Raw genomic sequence first — 21,672 nt, 5'->3', positions numbered from 1 at the left:
ACAATAGTTAGAAGTGTTATAGTCTTGGTTTTACAGACAGTGTGATTGTCAGCATTCTAAAACAGAAGTGTTATAGTCTTGGGTTTACAGTGTGATTGTCAGCATTCTACAGCATTTAGAAGTGTTGTAGTCTTGGTTTTACAGACAGTGTGATTGTCAGCATTCAACATCATTTAGCAGTGTTGTAGTCTTGGTTTTACAGACAGTGTGATTGTCAGCATTCTACAACATTTGGAAGTGTTATAGCCTTGGTTTTGGAGACAGTGTGATTGTCAGCATTCAACGTCATTTAGCAGTGTTGTAGTCTTGGTTTTACAGACAGTGTGATTGTCAGCATTCTACAACATTTAGAAGTGTTGTAGTCTTGGTTTTACAGACGGTGTGATTGTCAGCATTCTACAACATTTGGAAGTGTTATAGCCTTGGTTTTGCAGACAGTGTGATTGTCAGCATTCTACATCATTTAGCAGTGTTGTAGTCTTTGTTTTAAAGACAATGTGATTGTCAGCATTTTACATCATTTAGCAGTGTTGTAGTCTTGGTTTTACAGACAGTGTGATTGTCAGCATTTTACAACATTCAGAAGTGTTATAGCCTTGGTTTTACAGTGTGATTGTCAGCATTCAACATCATTTAGCAGTGTTGTAGTCTTGGTTTTACAGACAGTGTGATTGTCAGCATTCAACATCATTTAGCAGTGTTGTAGTCTTTGTTTTAAAGGCAATGTGATTGTCAGCATTCTACATCATTTAGCAGTGTTGTAGTCTTTGTTTTAAAGACAATGTGATTGTCAGCATTCTACAATAGTTAGAGGGGCCCCGAGTGGCCGAGTGGTCTAAAGTGCTCTTCGTTACGGATCACTGCCATCTCACCTCTGTCTGCAGCGGTTCGAATCTAAGATTCAGCCAATGTGGGCATGTGAGAAAGCTTGCCAGTAGCTTCTCGTGGGTCAGTGGTTCTTTCCGGGGTTTTCCGGGTTCTTCCTCCACCATTAATACTGGCCGCCATGTATAGCCTATCATGCTGAAAAATGGCGTTAAACCCCACAACAACAACAACAACAACAACAATAGTTAGAAGTGTTATAGTCTTGGTTTTACAGACAGTGTGATTGTCAGCATTCTAAAACGGAAGTGTTATAGTCTTGGGTTTACAGTGTGATTGTCAGCATTCTACAGCATTTAGAAGTGTTGTAGTCTTGGTTTTACAGACAGTGTGATTGTCAGCATTCAACATCATTTAGCAGTGTTGTAGTCTTGGTTTTACAGACAGTGTGATTGTCAGCATTCTACAACATTTGGAAGTGTTATAGCCTTGGTTTTGCAGACAGTGTGATTGTCAGCATTCAACGTCATTTAGCAGTGTTGTAGTCTTGGTTTTACAGACAGTGTGATTGTCAGCATTCTACAACATTTAGCAGTGTTGTAGTCTTGGTTTTACAGACAGTGTGATTGTCAGCATTCTACAACATTTGGAAGTGTTATAGCCTTGGTTTTGCAGACAGTGTGATTGTCAGCATTCAACATCATTTAGCAGTGTTATAGCCTTTGTTTTGCAGACAGTGTGATTGTCAGCATTCTACAACATTTAGCAGTGTTATAGCCATGGTTTTGCAGACAGTGTGATTGTCAGCATTCAACATCATTTAGCAGTGTTGTAGTCTTGGTTTTACAGACAGTGTGATTGTCAGCAATCTACAACATTTAGAAGTGTTATAGCCTTGGTTTTACAGACCCACCTACTTTCATTTCTGCAAAACACATTTATGATTGGATTTAAACCAGTTTGATAGCTTGATAATGACAGGACTTTGAGGATAATTATCAGCATTCCACATCATGTTTTTAGTAGAAGTGTGACCTCTGTTTGTCTTACCTATCCACTTTTAATTTTGCACATTAACTGGACTAATTTTAATTGGATTTCAATTAGAAATATCGATGAGATGTGTAGAATTCAATTGCCAACATTTTATATCATATAGCAGAGTTACAGCCCATAATTATCAGACCTACCCACTTTATATCTGCACATCACGGACTCCTTTACTGGATTCAAAACAATTTAGATGGAAGCTTGATAATAATGATAACTCAGCTGAGTTTAATCATCACTGTTGCTTAGGTACCTGTTCAGCATGTAGCATTATTGTTTTTAATGGAGCCATGGCACCCGATTATCAGACTTACCAACTTTCTTTTCTGTCCAACAACTCCCTTAGTATGTAACTTTATGTTGATGAAACCATAAATTTGATTTTTCAGTGTTTCATCTGCATTGTCATTAAGCAGAGTTTTTGACCCTTGATTGCTAGAAACACCCATTAATTATTATCAGATTTTGAGAAGAAAAAATGTTATGTAGCTCTATACTGAATCTAATTTAGGCAGAATTTTATTGTCAGCATATGTTTTTGTTTAATGGAGTTACACATGCTAAATGTTGGACCCAGATTTTATATCCAGACTTTAATGGATGGTTCTAATTTTGAACGATAAGCTCTGCCCACTTAGTTACTGTTTCTCCAGCTCACAAGCTATCATGAAAAAGGCAAATCTAGTAGCATTAGCAACAAATTCACTGGAAAATATTCTCATCAATGCTTCTGACATTTTTGTACCTGATTGCAAGAATCTTTCAGATTGTGCATTAAAGAAAGGCTTGAACTACAACACATAATCATATATTCATGAAATTTTAATCTTCAGTGGCCAAAATCAGGTCCAAGTTATAAGATGTTGCTGGAGATTTATGTGAAAGAACGAACATTCTGACACTATAAGATAACATTTTGCTAGAAAAAAAGATAAAATAACAAAATCTCTCCATTCTTGAAGTTAGGCATACTTAATTATTATCAGAATTTCTAGTATGACTTAAGGACTTTAAAAAAAAAAAAAAAATAAAGCTTTTGTTATACATTTGCACCCATTACATTTATATCGTACATATATAATTGTTATATAAGAATAAAGAAGTATTTTTTATCTACAATTAATAACTTCATTATGTTTAAGAAAACAAATTTTAAAGTTAAATAAATAAATACCAAGTTGCCTGAGTGATTGAAATAAATGTTTTACATTCTTTATGCCACATTTACATGTTTTCTCAGTTGGACTGGTAAAACATTTCATAAAGATACCATTGATAAAGCAATAAATTTAAATTATATCAGATCCATGTAAAACAATCATTTATGATAATCTCTTAAAAAAGGGAAATAATAATGGCACATCGAAATAAGCAAGAACATGAATGTTGATGTGATATATTTGCATCCACTTTGACCTTTGTTCGCTAAGTAGTGTAACTCGTTTTATTTTACTATACTGATGTGATAACATTTTGCAGGTGTTTTTAAATCAGTAATTTGTAAGATATTATTTTTATTTGAAGTCACAAGGTCAAAACTATATATCGATGGCATGATATAGCTTATTTATAGTCCCAAGCTTAATAAAGACAAAATAAATATTTTATTACTGTTTCACCTCTTCATAATTTTTTTATTTTGTGAAAACCTTTCATAATAAAACTGTATTCAAAATAATTAAATTTAAACTTTTTAAATAATTGATGTCAGAATCCAACTTTGTAATTATATATATGTATATGAATAGGATTAGGGACAATCCAGAATTTGTGTGTGTGTGATTTGGATTTTTAATGTAGCTATAAAAATGTTTCAGTCATATCGCTATATGTCTGCAGTGTGGCAGTTTATAGTGATGCCTAGCACTGAGGCATCATGTCGCAGACATGTAGCATGATGTTCCAACCAGTCACATTATCCTGACACCAGTCCGACCAGTCCTAACATTAACCTCTTAATGCTGAGTGCCAAACGAGGCAGCTGTTAGTACCATTTTTGTAATTCTTTGGTATGGCTTGGCCAAGGATCGAACCCAATCCAGAATTTAAAGTTTAGGGTGGTGTTTTGTCATCTTGACACTAGTTAGAAGTCAATGTTCAATTTTGAAAATTTTAATTAAATCAGCACTAATGAAGCATGATGCAGGATTCCAATATTCCTACATTAATTTTTAAAAGAAAAACAAGCCAAGGTAATAAAAATACAAAAATAAACAACATGTAATCAGAAAGTTTCTCTATTTCATATAATATTATTGTTCCATTAAGATAAACAATGTGAACATAAGCGTACAATTAGCATAAAATTTGTATTCAATATTTTGACAAGCACGACAAATACTATCATTTTTTAAAAACAGTTTTGTGAATTTATATATTAAATATAATTATAAATAATGCATCACTTCCTATGCAGACATATTTTTATCTTGGTATTGCTTTGAGAATTTTTTAAAAAAATCCCTCTTGAATCTTTTCATAATAATGACAGTCTGCATAGTATGTGCCCCAAGCACAATGGAGAACCATTTTCCTAATAAATTTTCAGTGATTTTCTGCAACATTTTTCAAATTCCCCTGCAATGTACTAAGAGAGTAATCAAGCATGGTCTCTTATTTGTGAGCAAATATGGGGGATAGAAACATGGTAAATATGCATTGAAATTGATACCTACTTTTGATTGGTCAATGTGCCTAGTTTGACTGACAGGTTGGAACTATCCATTGGGTGTAGTTGTCGGTGTTCTGTTGCGAATCTTCCTTCACAAATTGCACCTCAACTCAATTACTGTATCGCCATTGTCACCGAACAAAACTACACTCCTCAGTTTCCAGTGAAAAGTGGGGAGATCAATTAATGAATTTTCTTGCTGATTGCACAATATATCACTCATTTTGGTCCTGGCACAATCATCAACATACCTGTATTTCAGAGTTTGACAATTGGTATGCAGAGAACTTCCTAAATCAAGTGGATGAGGGACAACAATCCAGCATGGCAGCAGGACATGGCATAAGACCAGGTGTCTTCATTCCATTCAATCCGAATGCATTGGTAAGGAATGACATCATGAATTAAAAATGACATAATTTAGTACTGAGTATTATGTATTTATATTGTTTTTATATAGAAGACATTTTTCCCATGGTGTCACTTTGCCATATCTGTGGATTTCATCAGATGTCAAGGTAAAACCAGTATTTTTAAGTAAATCAGTTTTAATTCACATGCCGATTGCTAAGCCAATGTGTTATGCCCATATTTGTGAATATTTAATTGAACTAGTTGTTCAGACAAAAATTAAAGAAACAGACTGTGTGTTTTAGAGGTCAGAGCCAAAGAAACAGACTGTGTGTTTTTATTGGTCACAGCCAAAGAAACAGACTGTGTTAGATGTCAGAGCCAAAGAAAGAATATGTATGATCTTAAGTTTAATTATATATTTATTATATTTCCCCTCTCTATACAAGACACCTGTCCATAGGGACAAAAATCCTTCAAGTGTCCTCTTAATACATATTTCAATGAATTAATCTTATTGTGTTCACAAAGTGATAATATTAGACTTTCTTTGGAAAGCATCTTAAATATACTTGTGCATTATTAAATTTGACTAATTAGGTCAGTTCATGTTTCATTTATTTATTGCATATTGTACGACTTGCTATCAACCTGCAAAAAATAGAAAAAACAAAAACTTTTTCTTACAAATTTTAGTATCTTACCTGAAGACTCTTCACCTTTCTAGAACTAGTACTATATAGCCAATACTGTGCTGACATGTAATTAAAATACATACAGAGCCTTTAAGAATTACCTCCCCTGTAATATTTGCTGAATTATTTCTCATAATAATTTTCAGCCTGAGGATGAGCAGGAGAAATTTGACAGACTGCAGACAGAACTGCTTATGCATGACCCAGACTCTGCAGCCTATTACAATGCTAAACTGAGAACAGAGCGGCGGGTATGTATCTTGTTCAGAATTCATAGAACTTTTTCAAATACAGGATTCAAGACTCAATCATTAATACCCAAGTTCCTCTATGGCAACAAGATTAAAAATTTACAGAAATAATTGACAGTGGAAAATTTGCCATAGCTGAAAATTTTATTAAACTGTTGTCTATAAGTTTGGAGGTATTTTATCCCAAAGTATGAAGTAATTCTTACTCCTCTGTCTTGAAAATTTATTTCTTGTATGCCTACATATAATGCACAATTTTTAATAAGGGCTGTTCCATTTAAATGCACATGGTACCCATGGAAGGCAGTTTTTAAAAAATATATGTCAGGGTACTTTGATTACACAGACTTCATATTAAAATGAAAAGAAAATTCTAAATTACATCTATGAGCGAGTACCCCACATTAAAAGTGCATTCCCTGGGTTCCCAGGTGTTTTAGTGGAACAGCCCTAAGGATATTGACCAATGTTTTTTCTCTCCAAGAAATTGTAATACAGTTTAATGAGGTCTGTAATAAGAATAAAGAATATGGCATTGATCTAAAGATCAAATGGTCCTGTTCTAACATTTATCCAAAAGAACTGCATTTCAGGTTATATTATAAATTCTTTTGTCCAAAGGACTGTACTGTAGGTTATGTAATCTATTCTTTTGTCCAAAGGACTGTACTATAGTTTATGTAATCTATTCTTTTGTCCAAAGGACTGTACTATAGGTTATGTAATCTATTCTTTTGTCCAAAGGACTGTACTATAGTTTATGTAATCTATTCTTTTGTCCAAAGGACTGCACTATGGGTTATGTAATCTATTATTTTGTCCAAAGGACTGTACTATAGGTTATGTAATCTATTTTTTTGTCCAAAGGACTGTACTATAGTTTATGTAATATATTCTTTTGTCCAAAGGACTGCATTATAGGTTATGTAATATATTCTTTTGTCCAAAGGACTGTACTATAGGTTATGTAATCTATTCTTTTGTCCAAAGGACTGCACTATGGGTTATGTAATCTATTATTTTGTCCAAAGGACTGCACTATGGGTTATGTAATCTATTATTTTATCCAAAGGACTGCACTATGGGTTATGTAATCTATTATTTTGTCCAAAGGACTGTACTATAGGTTATGTAATCTATTCTTTTGTCCAAAGGACTGTACTATAGGTTTATGTAATCTATTCTTTTGTCCAATGGACTGCACTATAGGTTATGTAATCTATTCTTTTGTCCAATGGACTGCACTATAGGTTATGTAATCTATTCTTTTGTCCAAAGGACTGCACTATGGGTTATGTAATCTATTCTTTTGTCCAAGGGACTGCACTATGGGTTATATAATCTATTCTTTTGTCCAAAGGACTGCACTATGGGTTATGTAATCTATTCTTTTGTCCAAGGGACTGCACTATGGGTTATATAATATATTCTTTTGTCCAAAGGACTGTGCTATAGGTTATGTAATCTATCCTTGTGTCTGAAGGACTGCTCCATAGGCGATATAATTCTTATAATGTTCTTAGGTCAAAAATATGAATGTGTGTTTCAAGTCGGCCGACTGTCACCGTTTCTCACTGCCGACCCTATTTTTCCTTAAGTTAAAAACTCCTAATAAAAGCCCCCCAACCATACATGGTTTTGCAAGTATCTTAAGAACGATTTACTTGTTGAATACTTTTTTGTCTCTGTTCACTGCCTGCAAATCACGACAAAAAATGTAATGGTCAGATTGTCATTCATTTCATGCTCCTTTTTATTATTCTTAGTTTGAATTTTAAATTGTCAGTTTGCTTCCATAAAGTATTGCAAGACACTGTTCATAATGGAAATGAAGAATTTTATTCATGGTTTCATAATTCATGGGTGATGTACAACATTTGGTAAACTACAAGGATAATTTGTCCAGTTTTGTTTGCTGTTTTACAGCACATCAATACAAGTAGGTTATTTAGTGCAAAGGCAATGACACACCATGGTAGCTGTCCCAGGCTGGCCCAATGGAAAGATTTAAACATACATCCTTTTCGTCATAAGTCTAGCACACTATCCATGAAGCCACGGTGGCTCCTTTAGGTGGCTGAGGATTCAAGGATGTTACATGTGGTACAGCTGCTGCAAATAAGTTTTAAAGGTGAATAGACATTAGAACTTTTGACAGAGGTATCAAATACATGTAAATCTCTATGATGTTACATTAGAGGGAGGGTCATGATGTCCTAAGGTGGGTTTAAACCCTGGCTGAGTCAAACCAGACTTTAAAAAATGGTACTAAAAGCTGCCTCACTAGGAACTCAGTGTTAAGAGGTTAGTGTTAGGACTGGTCAGCCTGGTGTCAGGATAATGTGACTTGGTGGGACGTGATGCTACATGTCTGCAGCATGATGACCCAGTGCTAGACATCACTAAAAACTGCCACACTTTAGTTATCATAGCAATATGACTGAATTTTTTTTAAAGCTACATTAAACATCTTGATCACACACACACGATGTCATAATGCATCAAAGTTTCTGATTCTTCATAACTGATTTTATGGCTGTAAGTTGTGATGTTCAGCCAATCAGCAAGTGCATGACATTCTTGGATGAGTTATAATTTTAGTAATTATTGGTCATTTATTTGTTTCAGAAAACTTATGAGACAGCAATGAGTCAGCCACAGCCAGCATACAGAAAGCCAGGTACACCCACCATGAGGATAAGAAACCAGCCTCCTAACATGTTGCAAGTGCAAAACTAAACAGGACTGATTTCCAGTTTATGAAAATGACCATACCTTGCATCATCTAGGGCTACTGATTTAACAAGCAAGACTACAGAAATAAACTCTGCCACCTTAAATATCACTGGATTACCCCAAGACAAATTTGGATCCATTATTGTTATCCTTATATGTAACTGCATATTTTTATGAGACAGTGGAAGTATTTCTGGTGAATAATAATTAGAATTATTCAAATTTCGGTTTATTACCAACAGTAGTTATGGGGCATTTCAAGTGACTCTTGCACTTTACAAACTGAGAATTGTCATGTATTTCTGTGATTATTTACTTCAGAAAAATGGATACTTGGCTAAAAGGTTTGATATGAAACAAGTTTGGAATGTGGGTATATCTATTTGAGGTGTTGATAGAAAGCATAGTTTGTACATTATATATCAGCTCATTACTTCTCTTTTTGTCTTTTTTTTCATCCTAGCTATTTGAAACATGTATAATTGATTGAGAGACATTGTTTTCAAAACAGAATTTGCAAAAATTACATTTGTGTATATTTTACATATTAATGCACACTTCTGTCAATGGACAGCAGTGTACATTATTTATTCCACAATGCTTCGGACAAACTGATATTGAATGAAACTAATTGTAAATGCTTGTATATTTGATCACAAGGAGGCAGTGTTTGGGATGTAATAATCCAGATGAGTTGGAATTGGAGAATATTTATTGTGGTTTTTTATAACACATTCAAGCCAAGTGATTACCAACATGTTGCTTTTTTAGCCAGGTATAATATCAACCCATTCCTGTATACTCATTTAACACAATTTCTAAGTGTAGCAACCAAAATGGTGAATGTGTGATGACATAAAACCAGCTTTATTAGAGACTTGAGAGGACAAGTGTACATAAGGGTCATTCCACCAGATAATTATTTTCTTCCTGTTATATATTTAAATACTGTGATATTCTACATTTTATCTGTATTTATCTTAAGTGCTAACAATATATTGCTCTTTGTATGATATTCTTTAAATAGGTCTAGATCTAGTGTGCAAAAAATGTATTGCTTTTGTTTTCATTCGTGATTTCATGCACAGAACTGAACCTTTTATTGCAGCTAATTACCAATTAAAGGCATTTTTCTTGTGATCAGTGTGCTGTAATGTTCTCGAGTGCCTAAAAAGTTCTTGTTATCACATGAGTAAATTGTTAAAACTAAAGTCCCTGTTATCATCTCATTGTATGGTGCCATGAATTTAAACAGCGTGATTGTTTTAACAAGGAGTAAGTCATTTATTTATTTCTATTATAGGAAACTCTTAAAAAATATTATCTTCTTCCTATTTAAATTCAGTTTCACAAATGGAAGGATATTTTGCACAGCAGACAGTACATTACCAAGTGTTCAAAATGTTGTTATCAGAGTGTCTTGAAGATGGATCATCTCTTGGAAATTTTCAATTGCAGCAATGGAAATAGCTTTCAAATATGAAATCCAGTTTTGTTACAACTTATATGAATCCTGGTCTTATTGTCCTTAATCTAACACTTGTTTTGGAAAGAACATGTCTTTAAACTACCCTGATAAGAAGGATGGCAAAATTCTCTTTCATTAATTTTATACTTGTGCCTTTTCTCTGCATATGGTGAAATAATAACTAGAAATACTCAAATTTCAGTTTATTACAAACAGTAATTATGCTAATATATTTTCACTAAAAATGTTAGGTCTCTGCAATTGTCAAAATTTTGGAGGTTTGTCATTATTAAATCATATTTCCAATGAAGTTTTTGACAAGTAAGGTGTCAGATGCTAAAAAGACATCAAATTATAGGCTTTGAAAGACAACAGCCAGGCAAAATGTATTTTGTGGTTATAAAGTTAAATTTTGAATCCACCTGTAGATATATCTCATATAAGATAACAGAACAAGTCTCATGCTAAAAAGTCTATAAAATTGTACATTTGTAAAGAATGCAGTATTTTGTTAACTAGAACATACCTGCAGATCTACCATAGATTTATGTATTGTCTTGTAATTGACAGGATCGGTGAAATTACAAAGAATGCATTATATCTTGAAATTGTTAAGCCGATTGAAGCTACTGGAACAATGAAAACTATAGAACTATTCAACTTTGTTAGTCTGCGTGATTTATTTATTTTTTATCTGTTATTATGTGTTGAAATTGTGCAAATAAGTTCAGCTGTAAAGAATATGTAGAGTTACATTCCAACAAAATGAAATGACTATTGAAATAAAAACATGATTTTGTTACTTAGTTCTTTTTATTGTTGGTGTTTTTCATCAGAAAGCTATACATGTGTATTTCAGGATTTACATGCATTAAATCATTCTATGTTGGATCTTTATGTTTATGACAAGAAGTAATAAAGATGATGGATTTCACTCACTAATAATCAACTTTATTATTTACTTAAGTGCAAAATATAGACTTGTTGACAAAATAATTTTCATTATATACTTCATTCAAGACCAACATGTGTAAATATATCCTTATATTTTCACATTTGAAAACATAAGATTTCCCATCATGCCATGTAATGCTTGATTGTTTGCTGACAAAATTTGTGCATGAGCAACAAAAAATGAGTACTTTGAGAGCTGAAACAAAAAGAAAATGACTTACATTTCAGACCTGGAAATTAATCTTTGATAAAGAAATTAGACCAGACACTGTTTGTGTCTCTCAAGTTATTTCCTTTACTTCCTTGACAACTATGTATTGCTGAATCGGACTTACATTGTTTTCAGATAGGGTTATATAGTTAAAAAATGACAAAAATGTAATTTACTGTGACAGATTATGTTAACACAATCCAAATGCTCTCTTAAGTCACATATATTTATATCATCAAGCTATTTAAATGAGGTGAATTTACATAAATGGGGTGGGGGTGAGTCTAATGTTCTAAATTTCAAGACTGGAGCAAGTTTGGTATATAATAAAAAGATAATTATGCACAATATATCTTATCTTGTGACTTTGCCACTCATTAAAATATCATGTTTTTGGTACCACACAATGAAATATATCCTGTATTAACACAGGAAAAGAAAATATCCTCTATGTACTTTTCTAAAAATATTAACTACTTTTGCTTTCAACTTGCATAATGAGTTGTAAATAATTAAATAAGAAAATCAGGATGAAGACTTTCATGAGGAATTGTAATTAAGGAAATCAGTTTGATGACTTTCATGATGAGTTTGTAATTAAGGAAATCAGTTTGATGACTTTCATGATGAGTTTGTAATTAAGGAAATCCAGTTGATGACTTTGATAATGAGTTTGTAATTAAGGAAAATCAGGCTGATGACATAATAACAAATTGAAATTAAGGAAATCAGGTTGATGACTCACATAATGAGTTGTGAATAAGGAAATCATGCTTAAGACTGGCATGATGAGTTGTAATTTTAAAAAATTGGGTTGAAGACTTGCATAATGAGTTGTAATTAAGGATATCGGGTAGATGACTTTCATGATGAGTTGTAATCAGGCTGATGACTTGCACAATGAATTGTAAATAAGGAAATCGAGATGACTTGCATAACAAGTTGTAATTAAGTAAATCAGATGACTTTCATAATGAGTTTGTAATTAAGAAAATCTGGTAGAAGATTTGTAGATTAGTTAAGGAAATCAGGTTGATGACTTGCATAACAAGTTTTAATTAAGGAAATTACTTAGAAGACTTCCATGATGAGTTGTTAATTAAGGAAATCAGGCAGAGGACTTTTAGAGGAGTTGTAATTTAAGAAATCAGGTAGATGACTTATTGTAGTTTAGGAAATCATGTCAAAACATACTGACCATCTATGAAAAAGGAATAGATTAAATACGCAATTTGAATTTGAGAAGGCTACAGTTTATCTGCATATAGTCACATTACATTTTGTTTGATTAAATGAGGCTGGATTTATCTCCAGCTGGTTATATCGTAATAAAAATGGCTACATTTTAACTCTGTTAAAGCTAACATAAATGAAGTAAAATAAAACTGGTTACATTTTAACTCTGCTGTGCCTAACATAAATGCAGTAACAAAACTTAAATGAAGTGTAGCACTGAAAAGGTAAGGCACTTTGAATTAAATTTTTATTGTGTTATTTTACACAGAAATAAAAACCTTTGTAATGTGAGAGAGCAGTGTTGATAAAAATTCAACAGTACTGTACAAATCTTTGATCACTACCTATCAGAATAAAATATTAAAGGCCATGAAAAAACCAGCTCATCACAATTAACTGTACAAAAATCTGTAATAAAATTTAATGCAGATAGGTTGTCATCATATAAGATTTCTTGTTTCAAGCAAGACCAGATTAACATAATGTTGAAAATACTTAATAAAACTCTCTGACACTGAATAAAATGTTAAACATTTTCCACCCAGGCTATTGGTGAGTTAATTATGAAAACTAGAAATGTGTTCACAGGTTACAGATGCACCCATCATGGTGCCACAAAACTCACCTAAATAAAAAGAACCATCAATCGTGGTGTAATTGACATCTGTAACATTTGTGATGAAAAAAATGTTTTTTAATTCTTCAAACTGAAGGATTATATTTTAATGTGTGTTACACGATAAAATGTAAAATACTAGCATTAAAGTTGTGTAATACAAATAATGATCATTACAGTATATACTTGCATATAAGTTTGATCCAACTGTAATCAACATAGACCCTGATATGCCATCACAGGATCATGGTCTAGGTCATATTTTTTTTACTGATTTGTCCAATCAAACTGCATCAATTCAGAGCTGTTCAGGGTCTATGTTGTTTGTTCTAATAATTAGTCACAACAAACTGCATAGATATACAAGCTTAATATGCGATAGAAAGTCTAGGTCTAAGCAGTTTGCATTTGGATCCATGTTATTAGCAAGTATGTACAGTACTTTGATTTAAACATTTTATAAATCAAACTTGTCTTGGAAATATGCATGTGTATTAAAAAACTTTAAATAACATCACTGACAAGTAATGCATTATAAGGACAAGTACAAAAAGAAAAATAATACAGATAAAATGTAGCAACACTGAAGTGAAATGTTGACTATTCATAGAGTACAGTTTCATGACAAATTAATCTAATACAGTACTACCCATTTATCTCAAAATCCTCGGGTCTGGAGTAATTATGTCAACAAAAGTGGTTGTCGAGATAAGTGTTACAGTTGGGGGGGAATGAAAAAATATAAATTTAGCATATACATATATGTGAAATCCGTCAGTAAGGGTTAACTTTTCAAAATAGCGTAAGTTCTACACTTTGTGAAAATAAACAACTGAAAACTTAGCCAAATGAAGGCAAAAGAGACAATCAGTTTTTTTAAAAACACTTGTATATTGACAACTTACATTTTTGTTACCTTCTATACTGTATAATCTGCTGTCAACCAGCAAGCAATCAGCACGTGGCTGCATGTACATAAATTGGCATAGATTTTGGGCTGCCCAAGACAGCAAAGGTAAACTTAATGAGGCTGCCAAGGAAAAAAGGCTACTCAAAGGGAAAGGAAAAAAAATGTCATCAAGTTTTGAATTAATTAAGCATAGAACTTGTACTGTTGTAAAATGCTTGCCATTCTAAAATAGAGTAATGCATGTAATTAAGATTATCTATATCATATTCAATACTTTAAATTAAATGTGCAAAAGAGTGTTGTTGTTGTTGTTGTGGGGTTTAACGCCATTTTTCAGCACACTATAGGCTATACATGGCGGCCAGTATTAATGGTGGAGGAAGAACCCGGGAAAGAACCACCAACCCACGAGAAGCTACTGGCAAGCTTTCTCACATATCCACATTGGCCAAATCTGAGACGCAAACCCACGTAGACAGAGTTGAGATGGCAGTGATCTGTAACAGAGAGCGCTTTAGACCACTTGGGACCCTGTAAAAGAGTGTATTGTTTCAATGAAATTTTTTCACACACATCTTTGCGAGATGTCCCACCAACAATGTCCTTCACAGCCAGATATTTAGTTTTTCGAGACTGTAAATTTAATTTGTGCTTTAAGCCGCTGCTGTTAGCCATCATAAGCATAAAGTTACTTTTTTCCAGCAGAAAACAAAACTTGCATGACACAATTAATTTGTTCCAATCTATAATAACCTTCGAAAATGCAACAATCAATCAAATTTCACGGCCTTTTTAAAAATTTGGTACTGACTTCATTTAATGATGGGTGCATTGTTTTTATAAAAGATTTTAGCTGGCTTGTTTTGATGAAGGGGAATTTGTTTTTTGTTTTTATAAAAGATTGTAACTGACTTGTTTTGATGAAGGGTTTCAATGTTTTATAAAAGATTGTAACTGGCTTGTTTTTATGATGGTTGCACATGCTACGTATTGAAGGCATTGCAAAAACAAACTTCAGAAGACCAAACATATGCCCTCTGCAAAGGCAGAATTAAAGCCTGGGGGTAACGTCAAATAACTGCTGGCTTGTCAAGATAAAAGATAAGAAACAAAGAATTTGTTCAAGTTGGGACTGAAGGCTTCTGTTGACATGTACAGTAATTTTTTGTATCTCGACATTAACAAAAGCATAACATATCTGGTAGTAATAATAGACCACAGATCTGGGACTTTGTATTTTTGTTGTTATAAATGGTTTGCTGACATAAGTGATGTCAACATAAGTGGGTAGTACTGTATGTCTACAATGTTTCTCTCTGAACTTCTTGGTATCTGAAACAGATTCAACACCTCTCTTAGATACAACAAAATGATACTTTCCATATACATGATAAATTGTAAAATATGTTCCCACTTTTTAAATATTTTCTGGAGTTTTCTAAAAGAAGTTTGCAATATCTGATGGCTTATAAATCAATGCAGACCATAAGTCACATTAGAAAATTTTGTAAATTTTCCATCCTTCATTCATATACAGGTCAATACTGAGTATAAGACAAGGCCAGATAAATACCTCAGTTTTGTCTTTTTCACTTTAGTTTGTTCCACACAGCATCAGAAATTTTATCTCATCAGATGAGCATCATTAAATGTAGCTAAAAGTACCTAATTAATTTCAGATGAAGTATTTTGAATTAATTAGGTATTTTTAACTACATTTAACGACAATGACTTTAAAATTTACCAAGTTACAGACAGGATAAAATTGGCAATGCTCTGTTGAATAAAACTTAGTAACTTCCGTTTTCATGAATAATAGTATCACTGAATGCAAGTTCAGAAAACCGTTAACAGGGAAACTGCATCACTAGTGCTAAAATATTTTTGAGGCACATGTATTCCATCACATTTTCTTCTTCCACCTTGTGATCATACAAAATATGGCCTGATATGAGCGAGAGAGCTTCTTTATGCTCTTTTGTGCCATACTGCCCCTGTTTAGCTGAAGATTTTGTCAAAGAGAGAAAACAGTAATGAATTAAATAGACCATGGAAACTATTACAATACATATCATGCTCCTTCAATTTCCAAGTTTAAATATTCACAATATTTATATCCACATAGACTCCATTTAGGTTTAATCCCAAGAATGACCAAACAGCAAACTGTGTAACTTTCTTTGCAAGTACAACAACCTCTCCATTCCCAAAAAATAATATTCTTTATCAGTAAGTGCATGTATGTTTCCTGTAATTAGGTGGCATTTGGTTTTGATCTTTCTTCTTGGCAGTTAATTTAAATTGCTCTGACAATTCTGACAAAAGGTGTCGCTGGTTGAAAAACTTACATGAGTGCTATTTAACCAGTTGGACTCTCAGTCCAGAACAAATTAAATAATCTCAGTTAAGATGAAAACGTCTTGTAGATTCTAATCTCCAGGCTCAATGACTCTATTATGAAGGTTCAAAATAATGTTTGTCCACACACATTTCATTTTAGCATCAGATCCATCCAATATCATTCTATGTCGTCTGCAATGATGAAAAATAAAAAACAATAAATGAACACAAAATGCAATTCTGTTTTGCAGAACAAACTTTACATGCTTTATTTACAAAGATAGGAAGGACACATATAAAAGGAAAGTAAAAATTTTAACACTGAGGTTAAACCATGGGATGCATGTCAAGCCCCCAAGTCTGGTAAATCAGTGTTGTACACATCAAGCAATATTCACTTACCAAGTCACATGACTCTGTGGCCAAATGTACTCAAGAAACTGACCTCATAAAAACCGCACCACCAGGGTGTCAATAAACAGACGTAAGAATGGAAAAGCACATAGATGCCAAAGTGATTGATATATTGAACTTTTGCTATTCAACAATAATAAGAAATACAGTTAAACTTTTCTTTGCAGTTAGCTGACGTGAATGGTCACCTAGTCACAATGGCCATTCTAATTTTCCCCACAGCGAATTTCCTATATAAATGTCATGAAATCAAAAGTCACCTGTCTTCTATAAAGTGGACCATGTGTCTCTTAACCAAACAGTGGTTTCACCTGCCTTCCATGGTCACTTGAGCGTATCAACAATAACTGTTCCAAGTATGCAAATTAAATTCCTTTTGTGACATGAACATGGTTGTCACAGTATAAAGGTATGGTATAAATAAATGTATATTATGTGAATCAATAGCCACCTAATCATCAAAGGTCTCATATAAAAGCACACTGTCTTGTGATTGGTGAGTTTGAGCAACTGCTTAACATCATCAATTGTTTTAAGTGCAAACACCTGTTTTCATTACCTAATTATACCAACTGGCCTAACAAAATGCCAGATGTGAGTTTACCAGTCACAGGTAAAGTCTGGATACAAATTAAAGGCACAGCTAAAAATTAGTCAAAACTACACATGTGACAATGATATGAGAATCAGTAATGATGCATTGTACATGAGGGATTAGAGCGAGGATACAGTAATTTTGTGTGGAACTATTTATTTTATTAATCTTTTATTTTTTGTTTTTGCTAAATAGCTCAACTAAGTATATTATCTTCATTGCATGCTACTACTGCTAATAATAATAATACATTCAAAATAATGATGATACTAATAATAATGCTAATGCTATTTGGTGGTTTAAAAATGCATCTGTCATTATCCAAGTTTGAGAGTTAAGCCAGCTGTCAGAGGTTACCTGTCTACAAAGACCTCTTTGGTCTTTTCCCACATATGGCCACTGTTGACAGGTTTGACTGTATAATCCATGTAACTACAATCATTAGTTATGTTTCATAGTTTTTTATTTTTTATTTTTATTAAATCACTGCAGTTATAAGTGGAAACGAGATAAAATCATTACTTATTATTATTATAAGGAAACATTAGATAAAACTGTTATGTGTGTGTGTGTGTGTGATATTTGGATTTTTAATGTAGTTTTAATGATTTTTCAGTCATATCACTAAGATGTCTGCAGTGTGGCAGTTTATAGTGATGTCTAGCACTGGGGCATCATGCCGCAGACATGTAGCATGATGTCCCACCCAGTCACATTTTCCTGACACCAGGCCGACCAGTCCTAACACTAACCTCTTAATGCTGAGTGCCAAGCGAGACAGCTGTTAGTCCCATTTTTATGTCTTTGGTATGACTCGCCTGGGTAAAACTGTTAGGAATCAATGGTCTTAAACTAAGTAGAAGAAATGAGTGAAAACCAACAAATTTAGTCAAATTCAACAAATAATTTATTTTTCAAGAAAAGTGAAAATTTAAATATAACTTTAAATATTGTGACTTAAATCCCAAATCCTAAAAGTCCTATCACGAACCTGAAATATAGTGTTCTGAGAGAATTCAAGGTCTTGAATGTGCTGATGTGCTAACAATCTTGATGTATCACAGTGATATAATCCAGAATATATTTGAATACTGTGGGAGGTCATGAGTTTGAACCTGGCTGAGTCATACCAAAGACTTATAAAATACGGCACTAGCAGCAACCTCGCTTGGAGCTCAGCATTAAGAAGTTAAAGTTAGGACTGGTCAGCCTGGTGCCATGATAATGTGACTGGGTGGGGCGTGCTGTTACATCTCTGTGGTATGATGCCCCAGTGCTAGATATTACTATAAACTGCCACACTGCAGACATCGTAGTGATATAACATAAACTGTTAAAGCTATGTTAAAAATCCAAATCACACACACACACACTCCAAAGGCTACAAGTTTTGGTGGTTTGTCAGTGAAACTCTTAAAATTGTCCATATATTGCGTTGTTGAAAAACTGACTGAAACTTTTTATAATGACCATCGGAACACATATTTTGTACATAATTGGAATAATTCTAGAATCAGCCTTCTTTTTTAAAGTCAAGAGACAAACTGACTATAAATAATTATAGGCTGGTGTCTGTTCCACCTACTGTAAGGAAAATTCTAGAAAGAATTATTTTCAATTCATTTTATGACAATTTAACAGAAAATAATTTACTTGGCCCATACTAAATTTTAAATGCCTAAAATGGATATCATGTTTGTTTTGAATTACCCAAAACACATGGATGTTTCTAAATGTACAGGACTTGATATGATAGATCCAAGACTTCTTGAGGCAGCTGCATATGCCATTGCTGATATAGTATTAGATTTCTATGTAATCACAGTTAGAGAACAAGTCAATTACCCCAATCTTGGAAAACTGCCAAAGTAACATGACTACATAAATCTGGATCAAAAGAGAATGTAAACAATTCTATTTCTTTCCAATTTATGGTATTTGTTCTGGTCATAAATAATCTACCATTAAAAAAAGGAGATGCAATCTCATCAACTGACAAGTATGCTGATGACACTACTTTCTCTGGTGCTCAAAAAAGCAACCAAGCTGAAGCTGAGAAAAAACTTCAAACCGCTCTCAACAGACTTCGAAGATGGTGCAAGGAAAATGGTATTTCCTCCATATAGCAAAACCAAAAGTCCTGCTAATAACTACAGGACAGAACACTGCTAACTGCTGAAAACTACAGGACAGAACACTGCTAACTGCTGATAACTACAGGGCAGAACACTGCTAACAGCTGATAACTACAGGACAGAACACTGCTAACAGCTTATAACTACAGGGCAGAACACTGCTAACTGCTGATAACTACAGGGCAGAACACTGCTACAGCTGATAATTACAGGACAGAACATGCTAACTGCTAATAACTACAGGACAGAACACTGCTAACTGACATAGAGCATGTTCTCTGTTATCACACTGATCTGAAAATTACTTGTTTTGAAAAAATTCTTGAAATATCTGTATCAAAATAACTTGCATGCATGCAAATTATATTTTCAATAAAGTAAACTCTGGCACCTAAAGAAAGCAAGGCCTTCTTTCCATTACAGTACAGAATTTTATTTTAAATAAAGTAAACTCTAGCACCTAAAGAAAGCAAGGCCTTCTTTCCAGTACAGTGCAGAATTATATTTTAAAAAGTTACATTCAACTGCACTGCTAAAAAAAATTGTGAAAACACATAAGCTACAAATTTGAGAAAAACTTCAAGACTCCAGGAAAGAACATGTAAATAATTCTTGATTAGCAAACAGATAATGTTCAAAATGCAATGCTTACAACTTAGGTATTACCAGTGCATGAAAGAATATTCTTGAGAAAGGCCAAAATGATGCATAAGGTGTCCACAATACCTGCCACTAATTACATGAATGCTGCTTTCCATGAAAAGAATCTATTGGTACCCCAAATCTATGAAGATTAAAAGGTCATAATTTCAAAGTACCCAAGACAAAAAAGGAGCTATTCAAAAACAGCTTTCACTTCTCAGGTGCTCTTGTTTGGAATAATGTTACACGTAATATTAAATCAGCTCCAAGTATCACATCCTTCTACAATAGGTGTATTGGATGGATGCAGTCATAAAAAAAGAAAATAAATGGTGTACTTATTAAAGAACAAATTAAACCACCCACCTCCTTTCTCCCCATAGTGGTTTATGTACTCGGTATTTGCTTATGTTCATGTGAGTAAAGATAATATTGCTTGTATTATATATCTACATAACTGAGGGTATCAAGGTAGATTAGTTTTCATTTGTAATTAACTGAGTCACCCTCTGTAAATATTATCATTATTATTTTTGAAAATTACCTTAAGGTACTCTACTGTGGGTCTATCCATTCAGCATAGCCCTGCAATACTAACTCCTTGTTGATGTTAAAATCCTGAAATATAAGAAACAAAATTTGAAATACGCTGATAACTGAGTTCTTTTAACTCCTACTATGAGACATAACTTAGTCAGTAGTCTCCTATGAAGACAGCTAACTGAACTAAACGATGGATTGCAATTCTGAGTCAGGAGTCTCCTATGAAGTCAGCTAACTGAACTAATTATTGGATTGCAATTCTGAGTCAGGAGTCTCCTATGAAGACAGCTAACTGAACTAATTGTTGGATTGCAATTCTGAGTCAGACCATTGGATGGCAAGTCTGAGTCAGGAGTGAGTCAGGATTCTCTTAAGACAGCTAACATAGCTAATCATAGGACTGCAATTCTGAGTTGGATTAAAAGGAATCTTAACTAGTATGCCCCCATTGAAAAGAAAACCCCATTCAAATATTACTTTTCATTTTATTTCTACTCAAAGACCACTGTGGTGGGTGGGGAGATAATATTACCCACAATGCTGATTGGGGTGATTGTGATACAAACATATAAAAACCGTATGCACTTATATTTACAGAGTATAAGCAAGCAAAATAAAAGATTTGACTAGGAAACCATAATGTAGTGGATACTACGTGATAAGTTTCTCTTTTCTGCCTATCCAAGTAAGGAAAGGTGGTTTTTTTATTCAGGATATTATTTAAATTAAAAACGAATAAGTTTTGATATTATATCATGGTACATATCTTCTGTTATATTTTGATAGACGATACTTTCTTTTTCCATTTTAATACTGGATATATTTCATCATGTGGTACCAAGAACATGGTATTTTAATGAGTGGAGAAATTAAAATACAGCGTTTTTGGTACAAGTGAAATATATCTGGCATTAATATATAAAAAGAAAATTTTCTTTTTATCATATACCAAACTTGAAGAAGAATCAAAGTTTACAAGATTAAACACTTTTCGGCATAACAGACTCACCCACCCCCTTTCATAAATTC

The 21,672-nt window shown here is 33.3% G+C and overlaps 2 protein-coding genes across 7 annotated transcripts in view; one reads left to right on the top strand and one right to left on the bottom strand.

Moving 5' to 3' along the window:
• LOC149790582 (kinesin-like protein KIF9) overlaps positions 1 to 10,853 on the top strand; it is a 63,234-nt gene extending 52,381 nt beyond the window's left edge. For all 3 annotated transcript variants that reach the window (XM_089972674.1, XM_089972672.1, XM_089972673.1), the window contains 3 exons: positions 4,809 to 4,930; positions 5,739 to 5,843; positions 8,472 to 10,853. In XM_089972674.1, the coding sequence (XP_089828800.1) occupies positions 4,809 to 4,930; positions 5,739 to 5,843; positions 8,472 to 8,582 (338 nt within the window). In that variant the 3' untranslated portion in view covers positions 8,583 to 10,853. The remainder of the gene's footprint in view (positions 1 to 4,808; positions 4,931 to 5,738; positions 5,844 to 8,471) is intronic.
• The window catches only part of LOC149790581 (tudor and KH domain-containing protein-like), a 63,369-nt gene continuing 49,360 nt past the window's right edge, over positions 7,664 to 21,672 (bottom strand). For 2 of the 4 annotated variants that reach the window (XM_089972675.1, XM_089972677.1), the window contains exons 11-12: positions 20,645 to 20,718; positions 14,911 to 16,506 (exon numbers count right to left, since the gene is read on the bottom strand). In XM_089972675.1, the coding sequence (XP_089828801.1) occupies positions 20,656 to 20,718 (63 nt within the window). In that variant the 3' untranslated portion in view covers positions 14,911 to 16,506; positions 20,645 to 20,655. Of the gene's footprint in view, positions 7,956 to 14,910; positions 16,507 to 20,644; positions 20,719 to 21,672 lie in introns of those variants that run through there. The other 2 variants (XR_016423881.1, XM_089972676.1) reach the window with 2 other exon arrangements.

This window comes from Sinohyriopsis cumingii, chromosome 10 (genome assembly GCF_028554795.1).
Source record: "Sinohyriopsis cumingii isolate HCF-2022 chromosome 10, ASM2855479v2, whole genome shotgun sequence".
NCBI classification, from domain to species: Eukaryota; Metazoa; Mollusca; class Bivalvia; order Unionida; family Unionidae; genus Sinohyriopsis; species Sinohyriopsis cumingii.
The sequence above is the reverse complement of the archived record's forward strand: the minus strand, read 5'-3'. Positions and strand labels throughout refer to the sequence as shown.